Source organism: Apiotrichum porosum (genome assembly GCF_003942205.1).
Source record: "Apiotrichum porosum strain DSM 27194 chromosome Unknown scaffold_15, whole genome shotgun sequence".
In the NCBI taxonomy this organism is placed as follows: domain Eukaryota; kingdom Fungi; phylum Basidiomycota; class Tremellomycetes; order Trichosporonales; family Trichosporonaceae; genus Apiotrichum; species Apiotrichum porosum.
The window spans coordinates 233,028-259,695 of NW_021167122.1; the positions used below are offsets into that span (position 1 = coordinate 233,028).

Genomic DNA, 26,668 nt, shown 5'->3' on the forward strand with positions numbered 1-26,668 from the left:
GGCGTAAAGGTCTCAACGTGGGAAGAAGATGGATTCTCGGCTTCTGATGCGCCTGCGCGCTGCGTCACGACGCCCAGGAGGGGGAGGGGGGTTCTGTTGGGGTCGGACCAGAATGCCACGTCTCTCGTTGTCGCCACCACTTCTTCTCATTCTTCCCACCACCTCATTCTTCCCACCACCTCATTCCATTCAGTGTCCCAACCCACAAGTATGGGCCGCAACAAAAATAAAGCGAAGAACCCCCAGGCCCGTCCCACCCCACAAGCCAACCCCGTCGAAGGTGCCGGCGGCGGCAACCCGCCTGCTGGCACCGATGCCAGCAATGCCACCCCGGCAGCCGACCCCGTCGAAGGTACCGGCGACGGCGGCAACCCACCTGCTGGCACCAATAGCCCCAACCCTCCCCCCGGTGGCCCTACGGGCGAAGACTTTCAGCGCGCGTTACGGGCGGTATGCGGTGAGTGTTGCTGGCGTATGCACATTTGCTGACCGTAGTCCTGGCGGAGGGCATGGTCTTTATCCGCTATGAGGTCACGATCGTTTCATCCACCGTCGCTGCCAACAACAACCTGCTCAGGCGCCTCCTCCCGTCGGTGACGACACCCCCCGTCCCCGAATACCCGTCTGTCCCAGCCGCTGCCGCTGCCGCTGCGCCCCCGCAGCCCACGGAGCCCGCGCCAGAGGCCGACTTCGTCAACATCAGCAACCCGCTCAACTTCACGGTGGAAGTGGTGGGAAGGATGGAGGCGGTCATCACGGTGCGCAAGGCCCATGGATCGCCACCAGCTCCTTGATCCTTTGGTCGTCGCCACGCGCCACGCACACGGGCGCGCACACGGGGCTCACCCACACACCGCTGCTCCTCATCCCCCATCCCCCATCCCCCTGTGCATACCACCAACCCCAACCCCGTCCCCCCGGCCCCACCCCATGCCCCATTCTAGCGCGTAAGTCTCAACTCTTGGTATGCCATCAGCTCATGTTTCCTCAGCCCGTCAAGCCCGCAAGCGTGGCACCATACCCGTTCCCCCAGCCCTGCGGCCCAGCACGGAGCAGCTCTAAACCGTCCAGCCCCGCTCGTTGTTACTACAACCCCCACTGTGTTTGCCATCTCTTTGCGTCTTTCCCCCTTGAGGTGCTTGCCATATGCGCTTACCTTGTACATGCATCCACTGGTCCACTGTACCCACTGTAATGCCGCCTCTGTCTCTGTCTCTGTGCTGGCGACCCTGGCGCCCCTGGGGCCCTTTGTTTCCGCTTACGTAATATTTTGTTGCTCAATTGTGACACAAACACGCGCGTGCTTTTGATCTCTTTCATCTCCTCCCTCATATCCAACATTCAGCCCAGCAACGTAAGTTCGACACAGCGCTCTTCAAGCCCCTTCGACCATGTCCGACAACGTCTTCCGCGAGTCTAACGGTGAGTAGCACAGCAGCAAAGGACTTCCCAGGTTGACATTGCCCAGCCCAGCCCACCAACGGCCCCGCCAACGGCGCCGCGCCGCCCAGCTTCCTCCAGAAGAAGGGTCTTCTTGGCAAGAGCAGCGTTGGGTGAGTTTTCAACTACGGCTCCTAGAGTCCTCGAAGCGCCAGCTGACGCTTCCAGCACCATGTCGCCCACGGACAACGTCATGTCCCCCATCTCGGCCAAGCTCAACGGCGCCAAGCAGCGTCATTTCCAGAAGTGAGTGGACCCTTGTGTTTTGTTTTGACTGGAACGGGGGTACTGACGCACACCCGCAGGGGCCCTGGCTCCAAGCCCATGCCGTTCGCCTCCAAGCTCTCGCAGCTCGCTACGCCGGGCAGCGCCCCCGCGTCGCCGGCACCCAGCGAGAAGAAGTTCTAAGCACGAACACGACCCACCTCGCATCGTCGGCGCCTTGCTAGCGCATGCCCCGTTTTTCATCTCCCAAAAAGACGGCCAGCAGCAGCACTCTCAACTCTGGTTGCTAGATGGCCTCATCTGCCGCCCATATCTACCGCCCACCATGCCTCATACATGAACACCACACCCTCCTATCGACAGAATACCCCCAGAGTCTCTGCACCGCTCGGAACGACGGAGAAACAGTCATGCGCCTCCACCCGAGTCTACCGAGCCCAACGCTTGTAGCACATGCACCATATCCTATGTTTGCATGCGCACTCACTGGTGGAACACTGTGCCAGACCCGCACTCACACTGACACCCAGACAAGAGGACTGACTGGCCAACGAGCGGGTAACGAGACCCAACTTGCAGAGAGGGGCGAGTGGGCCAACACGACGATTGAAGGACTCGAGAATGCCCTTTGACATCGCTTGCACCAGAAAGCCTTTTGAAACTAAGCCCCTAAGGAGCAAGGCAGTTGAGGACCAAGATGCGAGTGCGAGTGGCCTCGTTGGACGAATAATACGACTGACCACCATTGACGGGCCGGTGGACACTGGCAGCATGGAAGTCTGGAACACGGGGCCAGCCCCTCAGGAGGGACGAGGAGCGTACCCCTACCTCACGCAGTCATCCACTTCCTTTGCCACGACATGTCTCTCAGCTTGGCCGGGACGCATCCAACTGGGCTGCTTCCATCGAGGCGCCAAAGCAAACCGTACTGCAGTCAATCACTTCCAGCTAACCAAATGTATCAACACACGCCCATTGCTCCGAGTCCTCCCAAAAGATTTGGGCTGTTGATTTTCTCGTGTGCCCAGTGCAGTTTGATCGTTCAGTAGACAAAATGTGCAGCCCATGGACCTCCTTTGCTTGGCCGACGAGCTCTGTGCTGTTTGATATCGTCGGCAATGCGGTTGCTGACGGCGAGATGGTCAAAACAGAGCATGCAAAGCGACATCCGGCTGAGTAGATCGGACGGAAGCAAAAGTAGGCGGCAGACGCCGATCCACTTGCAAGCCGGACATTTGTCTCCCGTTGTGTTCCTTTCTCCTTGCATCGCAACAACAACAACAACCACAACAACAATGAGCTCGCTGTGGTCCAAGGTAGCTCGTGTGCTCCCATTCAAGCGTAACGTACGTAAACTTGCCGCTGGCCACCTCCAGCGGTCGCACTCTCCGCTCAACTTGCACTCTCCCTCTCTCACCCCCATCCCACCTCACCGGCAACGACTGACCCCGCACAGCGTCCCGTCGGCTACGACCTCCAAGGCAACAAATACTTTGAGCACCCCGACGCCAACGGCGGGCGCGACCGCCGTGTTGTCGAGTACGCCGACGACAAGGGCAGCATCACGGGCAAGGGCGAGGACTACCGCAAGGGCACGGCGCAGCTGCCCGTCCAGTGGACCGCTTGGATGAGCTATACGCGCGAGCTGCCGCCCACCATGGCCGAGCTGCAAGTGGACGCTGCGCGCCAGTCACGCCTGCAGCCGCTCATTGCCGCCATCGAGGCCAGGGAGAAGGCAGAGCGCATCGAGCAGGGCTACTTGCTCCCCGACGGCAGCGAGGTGCCCAGGTCCGACATGGACAACCGCGTCCCGGCAAGTCTGTCGTTCCCCGGCCGCAGCGGTCCCGGAGCAAACTTCCTCCCTGGAGAGGGCAGGAAGAAGCTCGTCATGCCGCCCCGCGAGGTCGCGCAGGCTGCTGGGTTTGACACCTCGCTCGCTCCCCCACGTGCGACTGTCGACCCGGCGTCGGCCGACGACGCCGCCGCGCTCCGCAAGCTCGCAGAGGACGACACCCGCCGTCGCCTGCGTGAGAGCGGCGTCGCCGAGAGTTCGGGCCAGGTCGACGGCGTCACGGGCGTCGGCCGCGCGTTCAAGCCAGCTCGTAGGAGGGGATGAGCGCGTCGTCTCGTTTAGACCAACCCTTACAGCACACCACTCTCGACTCCTTCTCACCTCGCATCATGTCCCCTCCAAACCTACTCCCATCTGTACCATAACGCAAAAAAACGCAGAGATGCATAGCCCGTCATACATATACAGTTTGCGGCGCCTCTGGCCGTGCTACAGAGTGTCCTATATCCCCTAACTGAATCCCTCTCCCTGTCACATATCTAGTTGCCGTCGTCGACCACAAAGACCTTTTCGATCGCGCCGGCCCCCTCACCGGGCACGAGCTTGTAGCCGTTGGCCTTGAAGAGACGGGAACGGAGGAAGGGCCCGACATCGTAAATCTCGACCTCCTTTGCGCGCTGCTCGAGCTGAGCGACGCGCACAGAGATGCGGTCCGGGTTGGCCTGGCGCTGGTGCCAGTAGATCTGGGCCTTTTCCTTGACAAGCTGGCCGAGGAGGAAGGACAAGAGCTCGTCGTGGTCGGCTGCCTGGTTGACATACTTGCGGAAACCGCGCTCGAGGGTCTTCTTGACACTCATCTTCTGGGCATTGACAAACGAGCCGACAGTCACCTGGATGGCGAGGTCAATGTCGTCTGCGCGCACAAACTCGCGCAGGTGCATCTTGGCGGACGCCTCGGCCATACGGATCATGGACTCGAGGTGACGGACGGTGATGGGGAAGGAGCCCGTGGCAAGCGACTCGCGACGCAGGTCGGCGTACAGACGCGCGAGCTTGTCCTGGTCCAGCTGGTAGAGCTTGGGCCTGATGAGCTCACGCGCGTACATGATGTACTTGCGGAGCATGTCCTGGGGAATAATGTCCTCGTCGACCGCGGTGGTGACCTGGACCTCGTCGATTTCGGGCTGGAAGTCTGGGTGGGAGCGGAGGTGCGAGCCGACCACAAACTGGGCGAGGTGCTCATCCATGACCGGGTCGACGGGATCCTTGACAACACAGAGGACGTCGAAACGCGACAGAATGGGCTCGGTGAGCTCGACGTTCTGCTGGAAGGGGATGGTGGCGTTGTAGCGGCCGCCGATAGGGTTGGCAGCGGCGACAATGGCACAGCGCGCCTGGAGACTGGTAACAATACCAGCCTTGGAGATGGAGATGCTCTGCTGCTCCATGGCCTCGTGGATGGAGGTACGGTCGGCGTCGTTCATCTTGTCAAACTCGTCAATGAGGCAGTGTCCCTTGTCGGCAAGCACAAGAGCGCCACCCTCGAGCGTCCACTCGCGGGTGACGGGGTCCTTGCGAACCGAAGCGGTGAGACCAACGGCACTGGCACCCTGACCGGTGGTAAAGACGGCACGCGAAGCAGTCTTTTCGACATACTTGAGGAACTGCGACTTTGCAGTACCGGGGTCACCGAGGAGGAGAACGTTGATGTCACCACGGATGCGGTGCTTGCGGTTAATGTCCTTGGAGACACCACCAAAGAGCGAAAGCGCAATGGCCGTCTTGATGTCGTCGTGGCCGTAGATGGACGGCGCGATCGACTTGACGATGCGCTTGGCAATGCGGTCGTCGCGCGCCATCTTGCGAATCGTCTTTTCATCTTCCTCGGTGAGACGGACAGCAGCGTACTGGTCCTCCTTCTTGTTGATAAAGTTGGCTTCGAGGACAGTGGAAAAGACGGGGAAACCATTCTTCGAGTTGAGCGACGCATCAAAGTTGTTGCGGTAGATACCGGTCACCTCAATCTCCTCTCCGGGCTTGGCAATGTCGATGAGGTCCCAGAGAAGAATGACCTCGCGGTGGCGAGGGAGACGACCGGCGGGCACGGAACCAGGCGACTCTTGGAGGGTCATTTTCTGGTAGTTGCGATACACGGTCTGCTCCGAGTTGACAGTGAACGGGCCGCGAGACTCGCAAGCGGTACAGAACGAAATCTTGAGCTCTTTGGTGGTGTCCTGGTAGAACGGGCCGAGGGTGGCACCGCACTTTTGGCAGTCAAACTTGACGTATTTGAGCTGGGGGAAGACGCCGCTGCGGCGCGTGACAACTCCCGAGGTGCGGATAAGGCAGTTGAGCTGGTTCTGGCGGAGGCCGCGGAGGGTGATGGCATTCGGAAGCTCGGTGATGCGGACGTGGACCTCCGAGTGGATGCGGTCGTACGAAGGGTAGTAGATGAGAATAACTTCGAGAGCCGCTTCGTCAAAGATCGGGAGCACGGCCTGGGGCGAGTTGGCCAAAAAGTAGGCGAGAACGGGTCGCACCGACCCCAAGTGGATGTAGGAGACTTCGAGCGACTCCGAGTTGACCTCACCCAGGTGCCTGATACGCTGGCCGTAGAAGGAGTCGCCATTGTCGTCCGTGTAGGTCATGAGGAACGAGCGGAAATGCTTATGGACGGCGCGACGGACCTGGTCGACAGCGACCCACTCGGCGACGGATGACGTCTTGACGTCACCCAGGTGCTCGAGGGTCATCTCCCCGCTGTCCACGACATCGTCCTGAGGCATGCGCTCGTCATACTGGCGACGCTGGCGATTGGCATTGATGCCGCTCAGCAAACCGCCGTCGAAGCCTCCATCGTCGTCGTCGTCACTCTGGAGGAACGTTGGCACGCGTCCACGGCGCGCAGCCCTGGTACCAGGCAGACCCTTGTCGCGGCGCGCCATGTCGCGTTCGGCGGCAAGACGGTCGGCACGCGACATCTCCTGGATGGAGGAGCGGTCATCAATGTCGGCATTCGAGTACGTGTCGAGGTCCGGGTTGGACTCGTAGTCGCGCGCGAGGTTGTCGTTGAACAGGTCCTCGCCCTCGTCATCAGAGTCATCCGCAACATCGCGACGACCGCGCACACGCATATCCTCCTCCTCGTCATCGCCGACATCCTCCTCGTCACCAAAGTCCGAGAACGGGGCGGGAGGAGATGAGGGAGGGAGCGAAGACGGGGGTGGGGACGAGGAGCGGTGGCCTGATGGGCCGGCTTCGGGCGATGAGGGGATGTCCTCGCGCCTGCGTTTGTTGCGGGGCTGGCTTGAAGGGGGTGGTGGTGAAGACTGCATGTTGTTAGTTGCTGGCAGTGTCGAAGGGGTGTGGTTGACACTTGCCATTATCGCTGGTTGTTGTTATGAGAGAGACAAGAGTAGAGAAACGAGAGAATGGTGGTGCGAAGAACGAGCGAGAGATGGGGGCAAATGGCCATCTCAGGACGGACACGCCGGCGGCGGAAAGCGCACAGGACGCGTCGAGGCCTGGGGGGGTGGACGCGTCGCCGAATTAATGTCGCGCGTATTTTGCACATTTTATCCCAAAACAGCCATTCTGTGCTCATATACATCCATGTACAGCTCGTTCTCTATCTCTATAGCTCCTCGTCCGACTCGTCCGCTGCGGAGGGGGGTACGTTAGCACTGGCGTCTTCGTTATGCAATCATTGTCCACTCACCACCCATGTTGGCGAGGAAGCTGGCAAAGTCGGCCTCACGCTGCGCCTCGGCAGTCACCTGTGGCACTGGGGCAGCAGCACGCTTGGCAGCAGCGGCAGCAGCCTTCTTCTCCTGTCGACCCTTCTTGCCCGACAAGCGGGCCTGCTGGTACTGCAGCTCCGCCTCCTCTTCCGCCTCTCCGTGGTCGACGTCCATGTCCATGAATCCAAGCAAGAGCTCGCCCTCGGTACGCTCGGCGGCAGCGCGGCGCTTCTTGTCCTTTTTAGCGGCCTGCTTGGCCCTTTGGCGGTCGAGAGCCGTGGCAGGAAGCATGGCGCGCTCCTCGGCTGTGAAGAGCCTGGATGCGTGGGCGTTGGGACGCGAGGGAGCGGGCATGAATGCGCCGCCACCGCTGCCGCCGGCCGACATGCCTGGAGCGGACGGGTAGCGCGAAGCGCCAAAGTCGCGGGGTTCGGGAGAGAGCGAGTCGCGCATCATCGAACGAGGCGAGCTCATGTCCGATCCAGGCGACATTGGGGGCATGTATGCGCCCATTGCCCTGGTCTGCTGGGCCGACGGCACACTAGGTCCAGCCTGGGGCGGCACGATCTCCTGCTCCTCCTCCATGTCCTCTGCCTCCGGCTCGGGCTCGGGACCGTCCCAGGCCGCCTCGTCGCCAAGGTTGTCAAACAGACCCTCAAGGCTGAAAGCCTCGGAAAGCTTAGTGAGAAGCTTGGCCTCGCCCACACGGTCGCCGTCCATGGCAATGTCGTTCTCGCCTTCGACAACCGGTGCAGGCGCGTTGGCCGGGTGGACCGCAGGCGGACGGGTGAAGTAAGGAATCTTGCCCGAGTTCCAGTCACGGAGGATCTGGAGAGCGGCACCCTGGAGGTCGGGAATACCGCCCTTGCCGAGACGGCCACGGGTGAGGGCAATCTTGATGAGCAGGTCACGCAAGTCGGTGAACGAGGGGATGTTGTAGAGCTTGCACAACAAGGCGGGGTCGGCGCGTTCGATGATGACCTCGACGGGCGCGGTGGGGTCCTCAACGAGCTCGGGCTTGATGCAGTTACGCAGCATGATCTCGGCCTGTCGCCTGCGGTTCTCAACACCCTCGTGCGCGCGGCCAAAGTCTTCGAGCACGACACCGGGGCAATCGATAATCTTGACACCCTTGTCAAGGATGACTTCCTGCGCCACACGTGTCTTGCCAGGCATGGCGGCGACGCCACACGCACGCGAACGCTTGAGCGAGTTGATCAGCGACGACTTGCCGACGTTGGGGTAGCCAACGACACCGACGGTGAGGGCCGAGTGAGGGGTCGAGAGAGCGTACTGCTTGAGCAGGTCCAGGAGGGCAGGAGCACCGAGCGAGGATGACGTGGTGGGCAGCTCGCGAACCACAGCCTTTTGACCGGGGACGGTAGCGACCTGGCTGACGGGTACGGCGTTCTGGCTCAGATGCTGGCGCTGGCTCTGGGTCGAACTCTTGAACGGCATGGTGGGGAACGAGTGGCGGAGGTGCTTGATCCAAGCGTCGAGGTTGGCACGCGGGACAAGGTCAATCTTGTTGACCACGGCGAGAAGCTTCTTTCCCTGGGCATCACGCTTGCGCACCTCGTCCTCGACCCACTTGCTGCGAGTTCCCTCGGGGTCGCGGGCGTCCAGCACCTGGATAATAACGTCACTGCGCTCAATGACTTTACGGAGCTCGCGCATGAACGCCTTGGCGGACGAGTCGCGCACAGTCAGCGAGGCATCGACGGGGGTACCGTCGTCAGCAACGGCGTTGGCCATGGCGGTTGCGTACGTGTCGCCGAGGTGGTTGGACGTGCTCGCAAGGGCGGCCATGGAACGGACACCACCATTGGGAGTGGGCGCGGGCTACAGCGTTAGCTGTGCAGGACGGAGCTCAACCCACCTTGGCCTTTGTGTAAGGAGCAGCCTGCTGGCGCTTGTCCTTGGGAGCGTTCAACTTGGGGACACCTCCATCCTTCTTGTTGCCTGCGTCCAAGTCAGCGTTTGGGTCCCAGTCATGACGTACGTACGCTGTGCGGTGGGGATGGAGAAGATCTTCTTTCCGCCGTTCTTCTTGGCTGGCGCTTGTCAGTAGGCTTCTCAAGACTAGATGTACGCACCTGCCTTGGGCATTATGGGTGTGTTTGTGTGATGCGTGTTGGTATCTATATACTGGTACAAATGCTTGTTGACGTCGTGAAAAGAATTTTGGGTGGCCAAAAAGATGAAACCCAGTGCGCCGGTGCGTTTAAGGGTGGAAAAACACGGAGATAAATCTCCGTTTTCGTGCCTGGTGGAATCCGCTCGACATAGCGAGATGTTGCCGAGTGCAACCGATGATGACTGTTGTTGCTTGCTCATCGCTCTCATCTCTCACATCTCTCACATCTCACCCGTCACCATGTCCGTCCTTCGCACCCGTCTCGCCTCCACATCCCTCTCCCTCGCAGCCCGCAGGACCCTCCACACCACCGCCGTCCGTCGCGACCACTTCCTGGACGCCGACGCAGAGGTCAGTAACCCAGAGTTGAGCCGCCGTCGTTTCCTCCTGCTGACATACTGCAGGCCTTCAAGGCTCGCGTGCTTGACGCCAAGTCGGACAAGCCTGTCCTTGTCGACTTTTACGCCGAGTAAGCTTATGTGGCCTTGTTCTAAGCTGAATGGAACAGCTGGTGCCAGCCGTGCCGCGTCCTCTCCCCTTTGCTCAAGGGCGTCACTGGACCCGAGAGCAACTTTGACCTCATGACCGTCAACGTTGACGAGCACGGCGACCTTGCCGGCCAGTTTAAGGTGCGTTAGGCCATGCGTATTGGATGAGTGTTAACGCCCACCCCAGGTCACTGCCCTTCCCACCGTCGTCGCGTTCAAGAACGGCGAGGTCAAGAACAAGTTTGGTGAGTGACCGTTGGTTTTGGCTAGTCGAAGCTTGTGTTCTAACCAACATCAGTTGGCTTCCGTGGTCAGGCGGACATTGAGAAGTTCCTCGGCATGCTCTAGGCTCTGCAATGTATTGTGCTGGTCTGGAAATGCCACCCCCAAGCGACTGTGCCTCGACTCAGTGTTGAGTTCTCCGCGGAGGCCTGATCAAACACCTGACGACCTGTGCGGCACACGTGCAGTGATACAGTGATCCAGTGGCCAGTGGCCAGTGGGCCAGTGAGCTGCCATGCAGACTGATCATCCCAGTCGCCTTCGCAACGAAGTCCACCGTTCTCACTATGTGCACCTGTGATGGACTCAATACGCGAACACGGGGAGACGATACATGGGAACACCGCGCAAAACGACCGCTGTGGGTACTGTGTCCCTGTAAGTGATGTCGCGCGAGTGTGGAGTCGAGACTGAGAGTCATGGGTCGAAGGACCAAAAGGTAGATAGCTATCGTTCTACAGTACGAAGCAATACATTTGATGAGGCTACGTGAAGAGACTGTTCGGGCCTTCTCATCGAACCGGGCACTTGATATTCTGAATGTGAGGTGCGTGCGAAATAGGGCGAGCCGCGAGCGCGCGAGCGTGGTGCGTGGCCACGTGCCGCTGTTTCCGGGAAGCAGCAAACTAGCTGCCAGGACGTGCCACACAGCTGCATACAATCTATTGTACAGTGACCTCCCGCATTCACATTTGCGTTAACCCGAAGCACCTTAACAGGCAGAGAGGGTACTTTATTTACGGGTATACCATGAGGAACAGTTCGGTCACGCTTACGGGTGCGAGCGGTGTCCCACCTCGGCGAGGTGACCGCCGTACTGCTGAGGGTGGCCGTACAGCTGGCGGCCTCCGTTCTGCAGGTGGCGAGAAACAAAGCCGACCGGGCTGCGAGAACGAGGAAGTGACCGTGGTGCTCGCTAAATAAACATGAGCTACAGCCACTGAAGGACAACTCACCTCGGCGGGGTACTGTTGGCCAGTGGGCCTCTGGCATGGACGCTCCTGGCATTGTCGTCTGTCCTGTACGACGAAAGGAGCGGCGAAGAGCTGTCACGCGCTTGTCGGCGGTCCTGCCAAGTCCAGGCGCTGCGGGTCGCCAGCGTATGCAGCGCAGACGACACTGGCAGGCGCGCGGGAATGGGAAGACGTGAGGGAGGGGTACTGAGAGAGTTGGACCGTGGGGCGTGCGGGGGCCGAATCTCAGGCAGGCAAAGGGGTGCAGAAACGATGTTGCTTGGGTGACCGACGGAAGGGAGGGATGACATTGGCGAGCTCGTGCTTGCGGATCTTGTCATTCTGCACAATAATGGTCTGGTTTTGAGCCTCGATTCGTAGCTGGATCCTGCTGATTTCCTCCATTTTCTCGTTGAGGATGGAAAGGATCCCAAGTCTGTTAACACCAGAAAGAATCTCGATCTGCATGGCCTGCGCAGTTGCGTTCTGGGTGTGCAGTTCGGCCAACATACCCACAAGTTCTGTTACGTTCAGCATGAGACATACACCAGCTCCTACCGGAAACAGCGTTGGCGCCTTCTTCGTCCTGATCGCTACTGCCATAGAGGTTTGAGGGAGCGCCTGCCGGGCTGTAACGCTGATCGTGTAGAACGTCGGCCGGGGAATGGTCCATCCCGGCTGCACGACCGGACCGAGGGTAACGAGGTGGTGGAGCGAGTAGAGGCGCAAGCTGTGGACCGCTGTCTTGGATGAACGCTATGTGATGGTTGTGATGGGTGTCGAGGAATGATATTCTGGGGATGTACGACCGGGCGTACGATGGGTGGGGGATGCGTGAGCGAGCAGGGGGGGGGAGTTGCGGACCGCCGTTGTGGATGGCAGGCGGGTGAGAGGGGGGAGGCTGTGCGCGAAGACTGTGGTTTGTGTTTGGGTGGGACATGGTGGGTGGATGTGTGGTGGAGGGATGTGTTGAGGTTCTGATGAGCCAATGTGGAAAGAAAAGATGTGCTGTGTGAATAACCCTACAAATAGCACGATGATGAAGGACACGGACATGATGCAACGAGCACCATTGTGAAGGTGAAGGCTCAGCTGTGCGTTTTGGGAACCAGTTGGGTGGAGAGACGACCAAGGTGGACGTCAAGGCACGGAACCAAACAAGCATTGCAATCGTTTAGCTTCACCTCCTGCAGGCCTCCGGTCCGCTCGTTGTCTTCCCTCGCTGTCTTCCCTCGATGTCTTCCCTCGGCGACCGAAGGAAGGTGGTTGTCGTGCCCATGATCACATGATGGCTAGCTGTCTTCTCCATCACTCTTCGTCCATTACCCCTCCCCCATCATCCTTCTTCCTTCCTTCATCCTTCCTCCCATCATCTCTCAGTCTCCATATCCATCTACACCTCTTCACCCCATCCATCCAAGCGAGTACGCCCGCTAGCGACTGATGTACGTCCTGACGCCTGATAGCACCTGCTCTCTCTTCCTCACTCGTCCCTGTAGACAGCAGCAGAGAATTTGAGCCTCTTTCTCCTCATTGTCTTCCTTCCCCAACGTCTTCCTAAGTGAGTTCCAGAATGGTGATTCGTACTCCATTGCTGTCCCGACCCAACAGTGGCGGCTCCCAACGGTGCCAGCGGCGTGGCTGGGGGCAACAGTGTGCCTACCCAGGCAGAGCTCTTCAACCCCGTTGCCCAACTCCAGCAACAAGCTCAGCCTCCTCTAAACAATCCTTTGGCCTTCGACCTCCCCATGGGGCCCGTTCAGAATGAACTTCAGGGCCACCGTCGCAAAATAATCGAGTCAGACGCCGCCCGTGCGCAGTCCATGGGGATCAACCCAATCGCCCCTCCTATTGGCCACGATGCCCACAGCATAATTCAACACGTACGACACTGATGGCCGCTATTTAACTGACGCCATAGACGAATGCGCTCCAACAGTACACTCCCGCGTGCCAGAGGCGTTGGCCCCCATGTGAGGAGTGTGCTGATGGTGGGTCTGACGCTTGCTACTCCGACCTCACGTCACGCAGCAAGAAGTGTATCTGCTGCCGCAAGTTAAAGCGGGTCTGCTCTCTGTCCGTCCCGGCCTTCCAGTGATCCAGTGATCAGTGATAAGGTCTATGTTTCGGTGTGTAACCTAACCTTCGGTGATGAAACTGACCAACATATAGCCCGACGCCCAGTCATGTTGTCCTCGTGGGGCATAATTAAGTTTCCGTTGTTCGCAAAACGTCCCCAAGGCCGCCAGAACAAATCAGTTGTGGGTCGTGGCTCATAATTAAGTTTCCGTAGTTGTTCCAGTTCCCAAGCCCAAAACCAGAAGGCAAACTAAGGTTCGTGTTAATAGTCGGCAGAGGCCATATGTGATGTAACGTACTTACTGTACATGTGATCTGATAGCAGTACAGCAAGCAATAGGCGCTTTGTAAGATATTGCGCTAATTGCTGGCTCCCTGTTTGCTCCCATGATGACACTGTACCAACTCCGTGCCGGCCGCTGCCGTTGGGAGAGGGAGCTTCGCACAGATTGAATGCTGTAAACCAAGTTCAGTTGCGCTAGGAATGACGGAGGATAAGCCGCAGGTCCATACCATCGACGCCACCGGACAAGAGACGCAGCGACAGCAGGATCTTATCGCCACATTATCAGTGTGAGCCATTTGTGGTTCCACCAAACCGAGGCATCACTATTTTACCCACAAAGGCCAAACGGGCAGACAGGGAGTAACGACAGGGAAAGCGGACGGTGGTCCCGAGTCGGCAGTACATACAGAGGGCCCTCGGCGCACCTGGGCATGCGCCTTCGCCACATTTCCGTCTGACAAGCTGTGGGCAGAAGCCACAAGACTCTAGGCATATAACCACATACAAGAGTTCTCCGCTTCCGAGGCCGGATGAACTGTCATGCAGCTCTCTCTCATTATGATTAGAAATGCTCAGCTGTGAGTGGCGTCGGGCTTGTCGCGCGGAGGCCGGCGCGCCCTGGAATCTGAGGGTCACCAGTAGATGTTTTTCTCTTTTTTCGCTCCTTTTTTCCTCTTTTCCTTTCCTTTTTCGTTGGTGCATCCAATAGGCTAATCGACACAGCACAAGACTTGTGTATTGCATGACGACCGGCTTCTATCGCAAGGTTGATTCCTGGTCAATAACGTCTGTGTTTTGGTGGCTCATCGGGGCCGCCATAACCTACAGGAGTGGTAAATCAATTAACGAGAAACCGAGTGAGTAATAATAATGCTGATGCTCCGCTGAGGGGAATGGCGGTGACCTGAGTCACCTGTTGTTGGTAAGACTGAGGAAATGGATAATGAGACACATCACAGCTACAATTGCCAGCGCTACTGCTGTCAACGAGCACAGTCTCAACGACGTATGTGGCCATCCAAGGACCGAGCCGCCACCTCACCAGTTGCAGATGTGGCATTCATAAACAGTGACACGTTGTTGCGGCTTCTGCTTGTGGGGCGCTAATGACCCGTATGACAGTGCAGACAACAAACCTAACGGGGAGGCGGCCTTCAGAACGCTGGGCACACGTTGAGCCGAGGTGGCAGGGCCTTATGGTGTTTGTTTCCGTCGTGTCCGTTTTCTTGCGCTGATCATGCCGATCAGTCGGTATCGACGCCCTCTCCACGTGTGTCCACGTCAACTCTCACACGACACGTCCGTCTTCTTCTCTTCTTCTCTCTCTCTATCTCTCTCTCTCTCACTCTCACTCTCACTCTTTCTCTCTCGCCCTTTCTCTCTCGCTCTTTCTCTCGCCGCACACACAGCACACGCGCGCGCTCTCTCTCTCTCTCTCCGCCTCACCAACACGCCGTTTTCCCTACTCCCCAAAATGTCCCCACCGCCTTACGACCTCTCATTCTCGTCGCCTCCATCAGATGAGGGCACCCACGCCACTGGGAACCTCGAGGCAGAACAGCAGCGCCCCTCAAACGCAACTGCGAACCTGGAGACAGAGAGACAGCGGGCCACCTACCAGATGGCAACGAGTAGGTGCTGCTTAATGACATGTGCTTATGAGTGACAGACGTCTTGGCTCAGGCGGAGGCAACATACACATTTCTCAAGTGGCAGGAACAGCTTAACAAGGAACTGCAGAATTCCAATGAGGCTCTCCAGGAAGCCAACGCCCAACTTGAATCAAGAGTCGAGCACCTGGAATCACAATCCCAGAACCAGCAGGAGAAGTACAACAAGCTCGAAGACCGCTACCTTGACCTCAACGAACGGACCAACTGGTTGCAGGAACTGCTCGACCGGCTCGTCAGCGACCGTGACCGAGTCAGTCGGTCAAACAGCCCGATGCGCAGTGTGCCAAGCCCTCGCATCATTGTACCAATGCCCAGGCGCGACCCCGTCCCTTCTAGGCCGGCCTCTTCACTCGGCCCCTCCCCTGTCCTTCACCCTCCCGCTAGCTTTAGCACTGACGATTTCCTTCGCCCTCCCCCTGCCGATGGCCTCGCGCATCCCAGCTCGTCGACAAGTTCGTCGACCTCCCTTTCCCGTCCAACCTTTACCCCTCCTAGCTCGTCATACCATGAGCGGCCCTGGACGAGCTCCTCGCCGCCGCGCCAACGCGTAAGGCTGAACCAGGATACTCATCCGTCCTCTCCGCCAATGGGTCTGCAAGGTGACAACAACGAGGCGTGAGAGCTTGGGAGAGGACGTCCAACTTATTTGTCAATACGTTCACGGGACCCGCATCTGATAGTGTATTTACACCTGTCCCTCTATGCAAATGGATTAGTCAACTCCAGACAGGACTTTGGGGGGACAAGTTGGGTGGCGCACAGGCTGCCGCGCCTGTTTTTTTTTTTTTCTCCTTTTTTTTTCCTTCTGCAAATGCACACATCATGTTCCACAATCCCATCAACACCCACCCCTCCACCTTCCCCCACAAAATGAACAGCCACCCCCCCCATCCATCTCATACCATCCATTCTCTACTACTCCCAACGTCCACACCTCCTCACTCACAACTTTGGCTTCGCCTTCTTCAATACCCTCCTTCCGCCACCACGCGCCCCTTCCCCCGAAGACCCCATTGCGCGTGCAGAGAATGGCCACTGGGGTGAGGTGGAGGCCACTGACGATACGCCACCTGTCCCCATCAAACCACAACACTCCAGTGTCCAACTCCTCGCGCTCACGTACCTGGATTCCATTTGTCCTCAACGTTGACGCCAACAACAGTCGTCCCGGCCCCAGGAGCTTGTACACCAAGTAGGTTACTGAAATCTGGCATCGTGAAGTTGACAGTTCAGCAAGCCCAAATCTTTCCAACCCAAGCAACTTCAAACACTAAAGATCGTATGCCAGCGACTCCACAAGAACATTGTCGAAGACTTGTCGTTTGAGTTGCGCCAAGGGCACTACAATCGGAAGGTGGATGGCACCAACCCGGATCTGGCAACCGTTGGCGCAAATTTGAGTCTTTGTTTGCTTGTTTGATCCTGGGCTGATGAGCCCTTAGCTTCTGGACGAGATTGTTGCTGGCCTGAAGGGAGCGAGTCGCTCCACGTTCAACATTCAAAGCAAGACCAGCACAGTCATCGCTGCGTCTGCTGCGAGTGACCTGACGTACACCATTGACGGCAAAGAATACTCCATCGGCCACGGACCCCAGGGGTCTGAAGGACAAAACTCGATACCCTCCAGCACCGGGGTCACGTTTAGGGGGCGAGTGCGTTGGATTTTGGTACTGGAGAAAAATGTGAGCCACTCATGAGGTTTTGGGCATTGACTTACAGAGATTGGCCACACCACTTGTCCAGAGAGGTTTGCTTAGGGATGACCGTCTCGGCCCAGGAGTGCTCGTCACAGTGGGTGGGTTCAGTATTCCAGTATTGGTTTCTGACAACAGCTTCGCGGCCAGTCAGGCATGCGAGGCCAGCATGTCGTTGCCGACGTCGCGCCCTCGTTCCCGGACGCCCCGGTCATGGGGGTTAGCGAGTCCTACCCTGTATCAATGTGCTAGTAAAGTTGAGTCCAGTACAAAAGATGAAACCTGCAAAGATTGCAAGCCCCAGGGCATCACCATCCTGGCTGTGCGGAAGTATGGTGCTTTAAAACGGAGATTCCGAGCGGACACTATCACGACACCGCGACTGGTCAGGTTTGCCCTCTGGTTCGACGACCTCGCCTCGCAAGCCAATATATTGTTGGACCTCGTTTGCTTTTCTTTTCCTAGTGTAACAACATCAACAACAAACGAGCCCTTCATGTCGCGGACTGCGATATCACCAAACAGTGCCACTGCTCTTGCCCTTGCCGACCCCGATGTCCTGGCAGGCTTCTACAGCTTTTTTTCCCGCGCCTTCGACGACGATGATATCACTACCACGGCTGATCCCGCGCACAACAACAACAAGCGCGGTGCATCCAACGACCACGATCCACGGCGCTCAAAGCGCCTAAAGGCGACAAATGCCAAAGCTGTGCCGCCCAGCGACCCGGGCGACGAAGACTCTGAGTCTGAGGACGACGAGTCTGGACATGGTGAGGGGTTGGTTGAAGCCCCCAGCTTTGCCAGGCCCATCGATTACACAAACCATGTCATCAACAACTCGGTCGACAATGCAGTGCGCACGGTCATTCCCGGCCCAAAGAGCCTGCGCACGGGGTATGTTTATCCCATTGGGCTTCTGCATTCGTGCTACGGCTGACATTTCATGAGGCGCCCCAAGCAGTACTCGCCGCCGGCGGCGTCGTTGCTGCGACGCATGTGCGTTCCCCTGCAGCCGAACCTGATTCTTGGCCACCAGACCTTCTTCAGGGGAATGGGGTACGGCGTGGGCGCAGGGTTTCGACCCGAGGTAAGTCGTAGTCTTGCTGTCACGACCAGGTTCTGTTATCCTGTGACACTCGCTGCTTTGGAGCATTGTTTGACGCGCCACTCAGATGCTCGACAAATTCGTCCTGGGATACCCCGGGGCGAATCGAGCGACATTTGGCGCCTACGCTGAAAGCGGAGCCATGCTTGCCGCCAGTCCGGGCTGCCTGTCCCTTTCCCTCAGTGGCGCTACCCCGCACAGCGCCCACATGCGCTTCGCGGTCTGTGGCGACCTGATGCACATTCCGATGGGCTCAACATTGGGCCTGGTGTGATGATGTCGGTGCGTTCTAGTCTTTGACTATCAATTTGCTGATTTCAGCTCTGCGGATACGCAGACGTCGGTGCCCTCGGTCTCATTGCCGACCTCCGCGCTAGTTTCCCCGAGGTGCCACTTTTGGCTCTTACGGATGCCAACCCCCAGGGCCTGGACATTGTTCGCAACGTCCAGCATTGCGTCTTGGATCCTAGATTGACTGGAGACACATAGTTTGTTGACGAGCTCGTCCTCGGCTTCCCCGGCGCCAAGCGAGAGACATTCCGAATCCTCGCCTAATGTCGCGGGCAGATCGCTGCCAGCAGTTCTTCTCGGTTGGGGTTTCTTGACCCGCTGTCCCCTCATCGGCTCCCAGTTCCCTTCACCCATGCTGAGTTTATGACGCCGATTCGGGGAGAGATCTGCTCGAATGCAGTACTGGTGGGCGGCATCGGCTTCGTTGTCATCGTGGAGAAACACGTGAGGCAAAAGCAAGAGGTTGTGGTTGCTGACCTGCAGGGCTTTGCCGGGGAGCTGGTGAGGAGTGGCATCCTGCGCGACCCGAGCATTGGGCGTGGCGCGATCATGTCGGTGCGTTCCAACCTTTTGACTATCCGGTTGCTGACTGCCAGACGGGCGGATTCGCGGATATCGGCACTCTGGCTGCCATCGCCAACCTCCGGGCAGCATTTCCTGCAATCCCGATGCTGGCGCTGACGGACGCCAATCCGCACGGCCTCGACATTTTGGCCAACATCCAGCATGGACCGAGGGGCCCGCCCTTCCGTGCGGACGGCAAGTGCACGCCCAGCGTGCAACGAGCCGGTGTCAAGTTTATGGACCTAACCAAGTGAGCTAGTACGGTGGCATTGACATGCTAACCACTGCAGTAAATTCGACATGTGCGAGAGCGAGCTCGAGACGTTCAACAAGAGCGACGTGAAATGCGTAAGTTTGTGTGTGGCTCCCGCATGTAACCTCTCACTGACTAGTAGTGCATCGGCATAGCTCAAGACACGCGGCTCGATGAGGAGATGCGCGCCGAGGCCATCATCATGGCAACCATGCAAGCCAAATGTGACATGAGTTGTGTAGACGGAGGCACGGCGGCCATCTACCGCTACATTGTGCGGCGGCTGGCCAACACTTGGCGTGACTGCACATGCATGCATATGATCCTATACAATGCTGCTTATCATTAAAAGACGTTGGCGCCCTCAATATCATTGCCGACCTCCGCTTCCCAGGTGCCACTTTTGGCTGTTACGGATGCCAACCCCCAGGGCCTGGTCATTGTCCGCAACATCCAGCACGGAGGTCGGACGCATCCATTCAGGGCTGACGGGCCGCGCACCCCCAGCGTCGAGCGCGTGGGCATCTCCTTTATTGGGATCACTTTCGGTGAGCGGGTACAAAACCAACTGTCATTGACATGCTAACCCTGTAGTGTCTTCGAAATGACACCCAGTGAGATGACGACGTTTGGCAATGGTGACGCTACGACCGTACGTGTGGGCCCCGCAGAAAGCTCGTAGCCTTTCACTGACCAAGCAGAGTGTGGGCCAGATCCAGGACCGCGTGATGGACACATCGATGAGGGAGGATGCAACGGCGATGGCAGAGGCGCACCTGAAATGCAACATGAAGTGCGTCAAGGTGGCGCATTCGCCGCTTATTCCTACATTGTAGGCCGGATCAGCGAGCACGTATGAAATACTTCATGTGGTGAGACGATGCGCAAGTCACGTTCTGCAATGGTGCGCATTTGACTGCTTGACATATGCAAACGTCGCCCAACTGTACTACGATTGTCCCTGTAACGGCAATCCCCCTGCCTCACTCCAGCACTGGATCGGTAGGTGACTTTCGAGGCGCAAAGATCCATGTCGTGACCTGCACCTGCGGTGCCAGCCAGAAACAGTGCACTTAAATTCGCTAAATCCAATGTACTGACTGTGAGTTCTTTTCGCGCGCGTTCGTCAGCACCGATCCCTCGGCAGCCGACCAACAGCCACCTCCCAACAACACGCGCCGCGCCTCCGACGAGCGCGATGCTCCACGGCACACGAAGCGCCTAAAGACGGGAGCGGGCCATGTCGTCGCGCCCAGCGACACCAGTAATGGCAATTCTAAGTCTAAGGACGAGGAGTCTGCGCATGATGGTGGTGTACCAGGTCCAGCGCCCAGCTTCACCACACCCCTGGACTACACGATAGACGTGATCCGGGAGTCCATCGACTACAGGCTCCGAACTGTCATTCCGGGACCCAGAAGTTTGCGCACTGGGTACGTTATCCTATTGAGCAGGAGGTACTAACCTGCGTTGCCAACCGCGCCAGTACACGCAGAAGGGGGCAGCGAGACTGCGCAAGCTGTGCACCATGCTGCATGCCAACCTCGTCCTTGGGCAGAACAGCTTCCTTCGCGGAGTTGTCAACAATGTTGCTATGGGATTTAGCTCGGAGGTGAGTCGTAGTCTTGGTGCCACGACCTGGTTGGCCTGTGACACTCGCGCGTTGGGTCTTTGTTTGACGCGCCGCTCAGTTGCTCGACGAGTTTATTCTTGGCTATCTCGGGGGGGACCCGAGCTACCTTTGGTGTCCTTGCCGAAAGTCGCGCCAAACTTGCTGCCACTCCAGGATGCCTTTGGTCCGCGCCCAACGAGGGTAGCTCACCAGGGTTGCCCAGTGGAATTGCAGTGGGCGGCGAGTTGGTTGACATCCCACTCGCGTTTCTCGGCGCCACCCTGCACGGCGTGGATCACAGGATAAGCGTCCGCTATCACCTGTCCAGTTCCTGTTGAAGCAAGTTACGTACAAGCCGAGACACATGGAGAGAGAGATAACACAAGCGGCGCATTGAATGCCTCTAGGCCTGAGGACTTGGGCCTGCCAAAGGATAGTAGTTTTGTATGTATCATGGTCTGTATCCAAAAGTTGGGCGGTTACATAATACACGTTTCGCGAAACAGCTCTCTTATCGCGGGAAGGCTTTGGGGAGGCGGTGCGCAAGGTCAGTGTCACCCCGTCGCCAAGTCGACGTTTACGCCCTGTACGCCTGGGCGAATGGACGTCGTGCCTTCTGATCCTCTGACCCTCGGATCTCTGAAACCCTCACTGCAGGCAGGCGGACGTAGGTGAGTAACTGCCACAGTGCTGCAGTTCGAGTACGGAAGGCTGAACAGCGAACTTCATCAGTGCATCAGAGAGCGTCACCAACCTATGCCACTCACTCATTGGACTCTTGCGATTGCAGAAAATGACCAATCGCTTTTCGCAGACCACGGAGATCAGCCAGTGCGTCACACCGAGCCCAAGCTACACGGTCTCAAAGTCGCGATCGCGACCAGTCGTGACCTTGCGTTCCCGCCAAATACAGAGTTGCACGAGCCTTATGTGGAGCCATCCCAGAGCGTGACCAGCAGGAGTCCAGGCCCGCCCAGCCCACAGGCCACAGGCCACATGGGACGTTGGGCGCTTGGGCACAATGTGATAGTGACATGGGGAGGACAGTGGCGACAGGCTGTGGTGGAGCGTCCAGGCGGCCTGCGTCGCTGCAAGTAGAGTCACCAAGCGCACTTTGGACTCAAGCAGCAATCTTGCAATTGCGCAAGCTACAGCCTGTGCCATCACCATCAACTACAAGCTGCCAAATGTGAAGCGTTGAGAATTCCGAGGCGCTGGTTGTCGCGAAGAAGCCCCTCGTCTGCGCCCGTTGTCCACACAGCAGGGCGTAGGCGTAGGCGTATGGCCTCGTTTTGAGGTAGAGACATCCGCGTCCCACATGGCCTCGTGCACGCTGCTGTTCATGGGCGCTTGAACGGGGCGGGGTGATGCTTCTGCTTGTCTCTTGAATCAGCATGCGTCTCTCTCTGACTTGTATCTCATCATTGGTGTTTCCTTCCACACCACCCCTTCAACCACTTCAAACAGTACAACACAATGCCCCCCGGTGCGGCTCGGGGAACGGGAAGGCGCGGTGGCAGTAGGGGCCGTGGTGGGCCAGCTCTCACAACACACCTTCGAACCCGCCCGCTGCTACCCCCACGTCGAACGCGCCCGCTTCGACACCCACGAACCCGCCCGCCCCCACGTCGAACCCGCCTGCTGCTACTCCCGCCGCCACCGACGCGCCTGCTACGGCGCCAGAGCCACCAAAAACTGGCCGCGAGGTCGTCGAGGGTGTGTCCTGGCATATCGCGTATGGCATGCTGACTGCAGACCTGTTCCACGTTGTCCGCAAAACCCACCAGGACGGCGGCGTCGTTAAAAACGTGCAAGGCGAACAAAAGGCCATCCTGGAGCGTGTCGAACAACGTCTGGAGAACCTCGAGAAGCGTATGGACGTTCTCGAGAGTGGTCCCGCGCAGCAAAAGCGTCAAGAGGAGAAGATGGATCTAGTGCTCTCGGCACTGGAGCGCATCGAAACCCACCTGGACACCAGGCCGGCCTCATCCCCCTCAACCAACACGGCCAGATCCCCTACAACGCACCCCCTCCTTTGTAAAACGGGTCTAGCCTCAGCCCCATCCACCAACACGGCCCAGCTCCCGTACAACCCACCCCTCTGTAAAACGGGTCCGGATCGAAGGCACACCCCATGTGGCCGGCAAAGAGGTTATCGCCGCTCTTGCCAAGGCATTCTCTCACGTGCCTGTCCTAGGCCTAACGGACCCCAATCCGTACGGCCTGAACCTGCTGGTCACGGTCAAACACGGTTCAAGACACGCACCACACCGCGCCGACAATGGACTCACACCGCGCATCGTCCCGCTTCTGCGCTGGACTGACCTCAGCAGGTGAGCTGGTGCACACGGTCGTTGTCATTCTAACCTTGCAGCGCGTTCCACATGACAGCGGATGAATTGTGCCCGTTTGAAAAGTCCGACAAAGAGATGGTATGTGTGACCCATCCTTCTTGAAACCTTTTGAAACTTTTCACTGACTGGCTAGTGCAAGGGTCTCCTCGCCGATGAGAGATTGTCCGTAGAATGGCGTGATGAGGCCAAGTTAATGGCGGAAAGCGAACGAAAGTGCGACATTGAAGCTATCAAGGGTGGCAAGTGGGTTGTGCACGAGTTCCTCGTACAAAAGATCTGCCAGCAGCTGGCATCCAACCCTTAGTAATATGTGATGTAACATGTCGTCTACGTTGCTAAGATTGGTTGTATACTCGCTTCCTCCTCCCCTCACGCCAGCACTGTGGCAGTGGGGGGTTTGCGAGGTGCAAAGATCCACGAAAAGTGGGTTGTAAACGTCTCGAACAAACCAAAGATCATGGCTGAGCTAGGTCCCGAGCGGAGACAGGTGAGCGCGCACCCAGCGTACAGGCCACGGATACCGCGCGTACGCCAGATCATGGCTGCCGTCTGTGCAAAGCTCGGTACCGGCTTTCCTGGGTTGAGCTCGGAGAAGGTCTGAATAGTGCTCTTCACGCTGTCGGCGGGGAAGAGCGAGACATTGTATCCTACGCCGGCGGCGGCACCCGACACCATAAGCTGCCAAGTGGCCAGGTCAGACTTGGTCGACTTGTGACCTGGTTCGGCCTTGGCCTGGTGCCGCGACACAAAGTAGCGCGCCAGCAGCTCGTAGGTGCCAAACCATGCAGCACCACCACCACTCTCACGGAGGAAGGTGCCAGTTTGGCCCAGCCATAAGCCGCGGATGCCCTGAGACCGCACCGTGTCGGCAACGAGGGCAAAGGGGCCCTTAGGCTTGGGTAGAGGCTGAGAGAGCTGGGCGGGGAGGACAATGGTGGAGGATGGGGATGCGGGGGCCTCGAGGGCCGTCTTGATCACGATAGGGCCAGCCGAGGACGCAACACCCTCACCGGCAAGCATCTGCACCTGCATACGGCACTTGATGAGTTCGATAGGAGTGCTGTGGCGTCAGACGAGGCGCTTGGCGCGATGGACCCACAGGACAAACGAGGTGACGGCACCGGCACCGCCACCAGCAAGCGCCAGTTCCGGGATGGTGAGCGCACGGGCCCGGTCTTCTGGTGGACGAAGAGCCACAATACCGGCCTGACACCTGTTGTACACGAAGAACAGAGTGGCATTCTCACACGCCGCGCCAAAAACCGGAGCAGATAGGCCCTAAATGTCAGCGTTATCCGTTATCTGGTCACTTACGCGGTAGAGACCACGGACACCCTCTTTGCGGTACGTCTGCTGGAAGCAGTCCAGTGGCCCCGCGAATGACAGTGGCCGATCGGTGGGCTGCGACTGCAAGCGGACCTTGACTATATATGATGTTAGCAACGCCATTACCGGGATTGCGGGGGTTATCGCGAGGCCAGGTCCAAGGAAACTATCCGACAAGCAATCGTCCACCGTCTGCGGCGAAGCTAGCCATGTAGAGCAACGAACTCACCAAGATCAAAAGGGTGTTCAAAAAGCTTTGCCATCATGCCGGCCGTCTGTACATGTCAGCAGGGGACGATGCGCTGTGGATGACTCACCATGCCAAACACCAGGTCGCGGACCGCGCCATTGGGGTCATCGACGCCGCTCATCGTTGTTCAAGAGCTCGGGATCAAGTAATAACAGAGGGTCGTGTAAGGTCGCTGACAAGCAATAACAACCGCTCTGTCGACCTGGGCTCTTGATGTGCTTGTTGTTTGTGGTGGGCAAGGGAGTGAATGATGAGCGATATCACGAAGATCCTGGACACATTACTTAGCAGTAGCCGACGGCGGGCGGCTACAAACAGAGGACACACATGGCAGTACGCAGAGAGATCAGCCAGATCTCTCCCCTCCACCTGTCATTATGTAATGCGGGGACCCCAGTCCATTTATACTCCCGCCAGTCACGCGTCAACTTCATCGTCAAAGGTAATTTCAGCGTCCACATGCGCCAACCTCTCTCATCAACAACACCAACAACCATCTCTCACAATGCCTGGCGCTGGCCCATCAAAGAAGGGCAACAACAAGTCCAAGTACCGTGCCCACGCAAAACGCGCTACCGGTCCCCCCAAGGGCGGCGATGGGCAGGGCGCCTTTGCTGCCGGACCTTTCGCAAAGTACCGCACGCAGCCTTTGGTGAGTGACTCTCGAGCAGGTGCCGCGCTAACCGTAAGCCCGACATGATGGCAGCCGCTGGTATCAGTGTGACCGCCGTGCAAGGAAAGGAGCGTATTGCTGAGCGCGAGATTCTCGAGGCTCTCGAGGAGGCGGCCGACGAGCTGTACCCTGAAACCAAAATGGAGGACGAAGCCGCGGCCGGCGGCGACGACGACGAGGACATCGAGGACATGCTCAAGAAGGAGCTCGCCACCATGTCGGGAGAGCCAGGAAAGAAGTCTCCCAGGTTCCGTCTTTGCAAGCGCGAGACTGCATGCGGTGAGCTTGGATTCCGTCAGGACCTCCCAGCTGACGACAGTGGTGTACATTATTGTGCTTGCGCCTCTTGACCCCGTCAAGCTCGTGACGCACATTATGGAGGGCTGCGAGCGTGCCAGGAAGTGTTCGCTCCGCTTTGTTCAACGTCTTACCCCCATCACCCGTGCTGGCAACGGTACTCTCAACTCGCTTGCGGAGCTTGCCCGTGATGTTCTCCCGGCTGGCTTCCACACAGAGGACGGTCGCGGCCTCAAGGTGAGTGCGACGAATGCAAGGCAGGGCCGTCCTAACTTTACAGTTTGGCATCAACACGCACACTCGTAATTCGGCCAAGATGGAGCGTCTAGACATGATCAAGACTGTGGCTGAGGAGGTGGTGAAGCTCAACCCTGAGCACAAAGTTGACCTCACCAACTCGGAGCGCACCGTCATGGTCGAGCTGTTCAAGGTGGGTACATCGCGTGCTGCCCGGCTGACCTAGCAGACTGTTATTGGCATTAGCGTGGTGCAAGACTTTGACAGGTTTAAAAAGTTCAACCCGTCGCGTGTGGCCAAGGATGCTGCTATTGCCGCCGGCGACGCGGTTGAGGAAGACGAGGTGGCCGCTCCTGCCACGAACCGCTCAGGAGAGCACGCAAAGTCGCGCGGCCACGCCAAGAACGCTAACCGCGAGAGGCGTGCCGAAGGAATTGCCCAGGCCGAGGCGGCCAAGACCACTGCTGCTGCTGCTGTTCCGGCCAAACGCAAGGCTGAGGAGAGCGCCGAGTCTCTGGAGGACGGCGAGGTGAACAAGAAGGAGGACGTCGAGAGCGGTGAAATTGTCGAGGACGAGAAGGCTGTGCTGGGAGAAGAGTTTGAGGAGGTGATCCAGGACGGCCGTGCGACCAAGATGCGTCGCGAAGAGTAGACCCCAGCTGTACTTACATGTATGCAACGACCTAGAGACCCAGTGGCCAGTGGCCAAGTGGGGCCGCGCACAATGTTTTTGTTTATGTTTTTGTCAGGTGCCGTCGAAGGTACGGAAAATGGTGGCGACACCGGGTTTTCAGGGTCCTTGGGCAATGAACCGAAAACTGGGATCGTCCACGCCGCCGTCGTGTGCGCGCGGCGCGCTTTCTCGGTGTTCCATTCTCTTCATCACTCACCAACAACACCTTCTCGCCGTCCAG

The 26,668-nt window shown here is 58.3% G+C and overlaps 11 protein-coding genes across 11 annotated transcripts; 7 read left to right on the forward strand and 4 right to left on the reverse strand.

The window, feature by feature from the left end:
- Positions 1-210: 210 nt before the first annotated feature.
- On the forward strand, positions 211-794 carry EHS24_003158 (uncharacterized protein; the record flags this gene model as incomplete). The annotated part of the gene is made up of 2 exons (XM_028618857.1): positions 211-457; positions 496-794. The coding sequence occupies 2 exons, from the start codon at positions 211-213 to the stop codon at positions 792-794; spliced, it is 546 nt and encodes a 181-aa protein (XP_028472745.1).
- Positions 795-1,391: 597 nt separating this feature from the next.
- On the forward strand, positions 1,392-1,848 carry EHS24_003159 (uncharacterized protein; the record flags this gene model as incomplete). The annotated part of the gene is made up of 4 exons (XM_028618858.1): positions 1,392-1,422; positions 1,469-1,553; positions 1,609-1,686; positions 1,746-1,848. 4 exons carry the CDS (start codon positions 1,392-1,394, stop codon positions 1,846-1,848), a joined length of 297 nt encoding a protein of 98 aa, XP_028472746.1.
- A 1,112-nt stretch (positions 1,849-2,960) lies between these two features.
- On the forward strand, positions 2,961-3,781 carry EHS24_003160 (uncharacterized protein; the record flags this gene model as incomplete). Its single annotated transcript, XM_028618859.1, has 2 exons — positions 2,961-3,011; positions 3,122-3,781. The coding sequence occupies 2 exons, from the start codon at positions 2,961-2,963 to the stop codon at positions 3,779-3,781; spliced, it is 711 nt and encodes a 236-aa protein (XP_028472747.1).
- A 215-nt stretch (positions 3,782-3,996) lies between these two features.
- On the reverse strand, positions 3,997-6,792 carry MCM2 (MCM DNA helicase complex subunit; the record flags this gene model as incomplete). The annotated part of the gene is made up of 1 exon (XM_028618860.1): positions 3,997-6,792. The coding sequence occupies one exon, from the start codon at positions 6,790-6,792 to the stop codon at positions 3,997-3,999; it is 2,796 nt and encodes a 931-aa protein (XP_028472748.1).
- Positions 6,793-7,091: 299 nt separating this feature from the next.
- Positions 7,092-9,306, reverse strand: EHS24_003162 (uncharacterized protein; the record flags this gene model as incomplete). The annotated part of the gene is made up of 5 exons (XM_028618861.1): positions 7,092-7,117; positions 7,176-9,039; positions 9,077-9,159; positions 9,204-9,251; positions 9,294-9,306. The coding sequence occupies 5 exons, from the start codon at positions 9,304-9,306 to the stop codon at positions 7,092-7,094; spliced, it is 2,034 nt and encodes a 677-aa protein (XP_028472749.1).
- Positions 9,307-9,574: 268 nt separating this feature from the next.
- Positions 9,575-10,170, forward strand: EHS24_003163 (uncharacterized protein; the record flags this gene model as incomplete). The annotated part of the gene is made up of 5 exons (XM_028618862.1): positions 9,575-9,685; positions 9,739-9,803; positions 9,843-9,963; positions 10,010-10,067; positions 10,121-10,170. The coding sequence occupies 5 exons, from the start codon at positions 9,575-9,577 to the stop codon at positions 10,168-10,170; spliced, it is 405 nt and encodes a 134-aa protein (XP_028472750.1).
- A 1,133-nt stretch (positions 10,171-11,303) lies between these two features.
- Positions 11,304-11,997, reverse strand: EHS24_003164 (uncharacterized protein; the record flags this gene model as incomplete). Its single annotated transcript, XM_028618863.1, has 2 exons — positions 11,304-11,578; positions 11,616-11,997. 2 exons carry the CDS (start codon positions 11,995-11,997, stop codon positions 11,304-11,306), a joined length of 657 nt encoding a protein of 218 aa, XP_028472751.1.
- A 2,899-nt stretch (positions 11,998-14,896) lies between these two features.
- Positions 14,897-15,714, forward strand: EHS24_003165 (uncharacterized protein; the record flags this gene model as incomplete). The annotated part of the gene is made up of 2 exons (XM_028618864.1): positions 14,897-15,053; positions 15,092-15,714. 2 exons carry the CDS (start codon positions 14,897-14,899, stop codon positions 15,712-15,714), a joined length of 780 nt encoding a protein of 259 aa, XP_028472752.1.
- Positions 15,715-17,285: 1,571 nt separating this feature from the next.
- Positions 17,286-23,275, forward strand: SPO11_1 (endodeoxyribonuclease; the record flags this gene model as incomplete). Its single annotated transcript, XM_028618865.1, has 18 exons — positions 17,286-17,686; positions 17,840-17,879; positions 17,965-18,165; positions 18,219-18,332; positions 18,672-18,743; positions 18,785-19,002; positions 19,043-19,100; positions 19,513-19,553; positions 19,600-19,657; positions 19,707-19,798; positions 20,136-20,438; positions 21,124-21,288; positions 21,358-21,448; positions 22,141-22,333; positions 22,373-22,654; positions 22,815-22,950; positions 22,992-23,049; positions 23,105-23,275. The coding sequence occupies 18 exons, from the start codon at positions 17,286-17,288 to the stop codon at positions 23,273-23,275; spliced, it is 2,694 nt and encodes an 897-aa protein (XP_028472753.1).
- A 65-nt stretch (positions 23,276-23,340) lies between these two features.
- EHS24_003167 (uncharacterized protein) lies at positions 23,341-24,668 on the reverse strand (the record flags this gene model as incomplete). The annotated part of the gene is made up of 5 exons (XM_028618866.1): positions 23,341-24,031; positions 24,071-24,249; positions 24,286-24,395; positions 24,527-24,572; positions 24,615-24,668. The coding sequence occupies 5 exons, from the start codon at positions 24,666-24,668 to the stop codon at positions 23,341-23,343; spliced, it is 1,080 nt and encodes a 359-aa protein (XP_028472754.1).
- A 384-nt stretch (positions 24,669-25,052) lies between these two features.
- Positions 25,053-26,406, forward strand: EHS24_003168 (uncharacterized protein; the record flags this gene model as incomplete). The annotated part of the gene is made up of 5 exons (XM_028618867.1): positions 25,053-25,203; positions 25,254-25,499; positions 25,540-25,754; positions 25,798-25,947; positions 26,032-26,406. 5 exons carry the CDS (start codon positions 25,053-25,055, stop codon positions 26,404-26,406), a joined length of 1,137 nt encoding a protein of 378 aa, XP_028472755.1.
- Between the last annotated feature and the right edge of the window lie 262 nt (positions 26,407-26,668).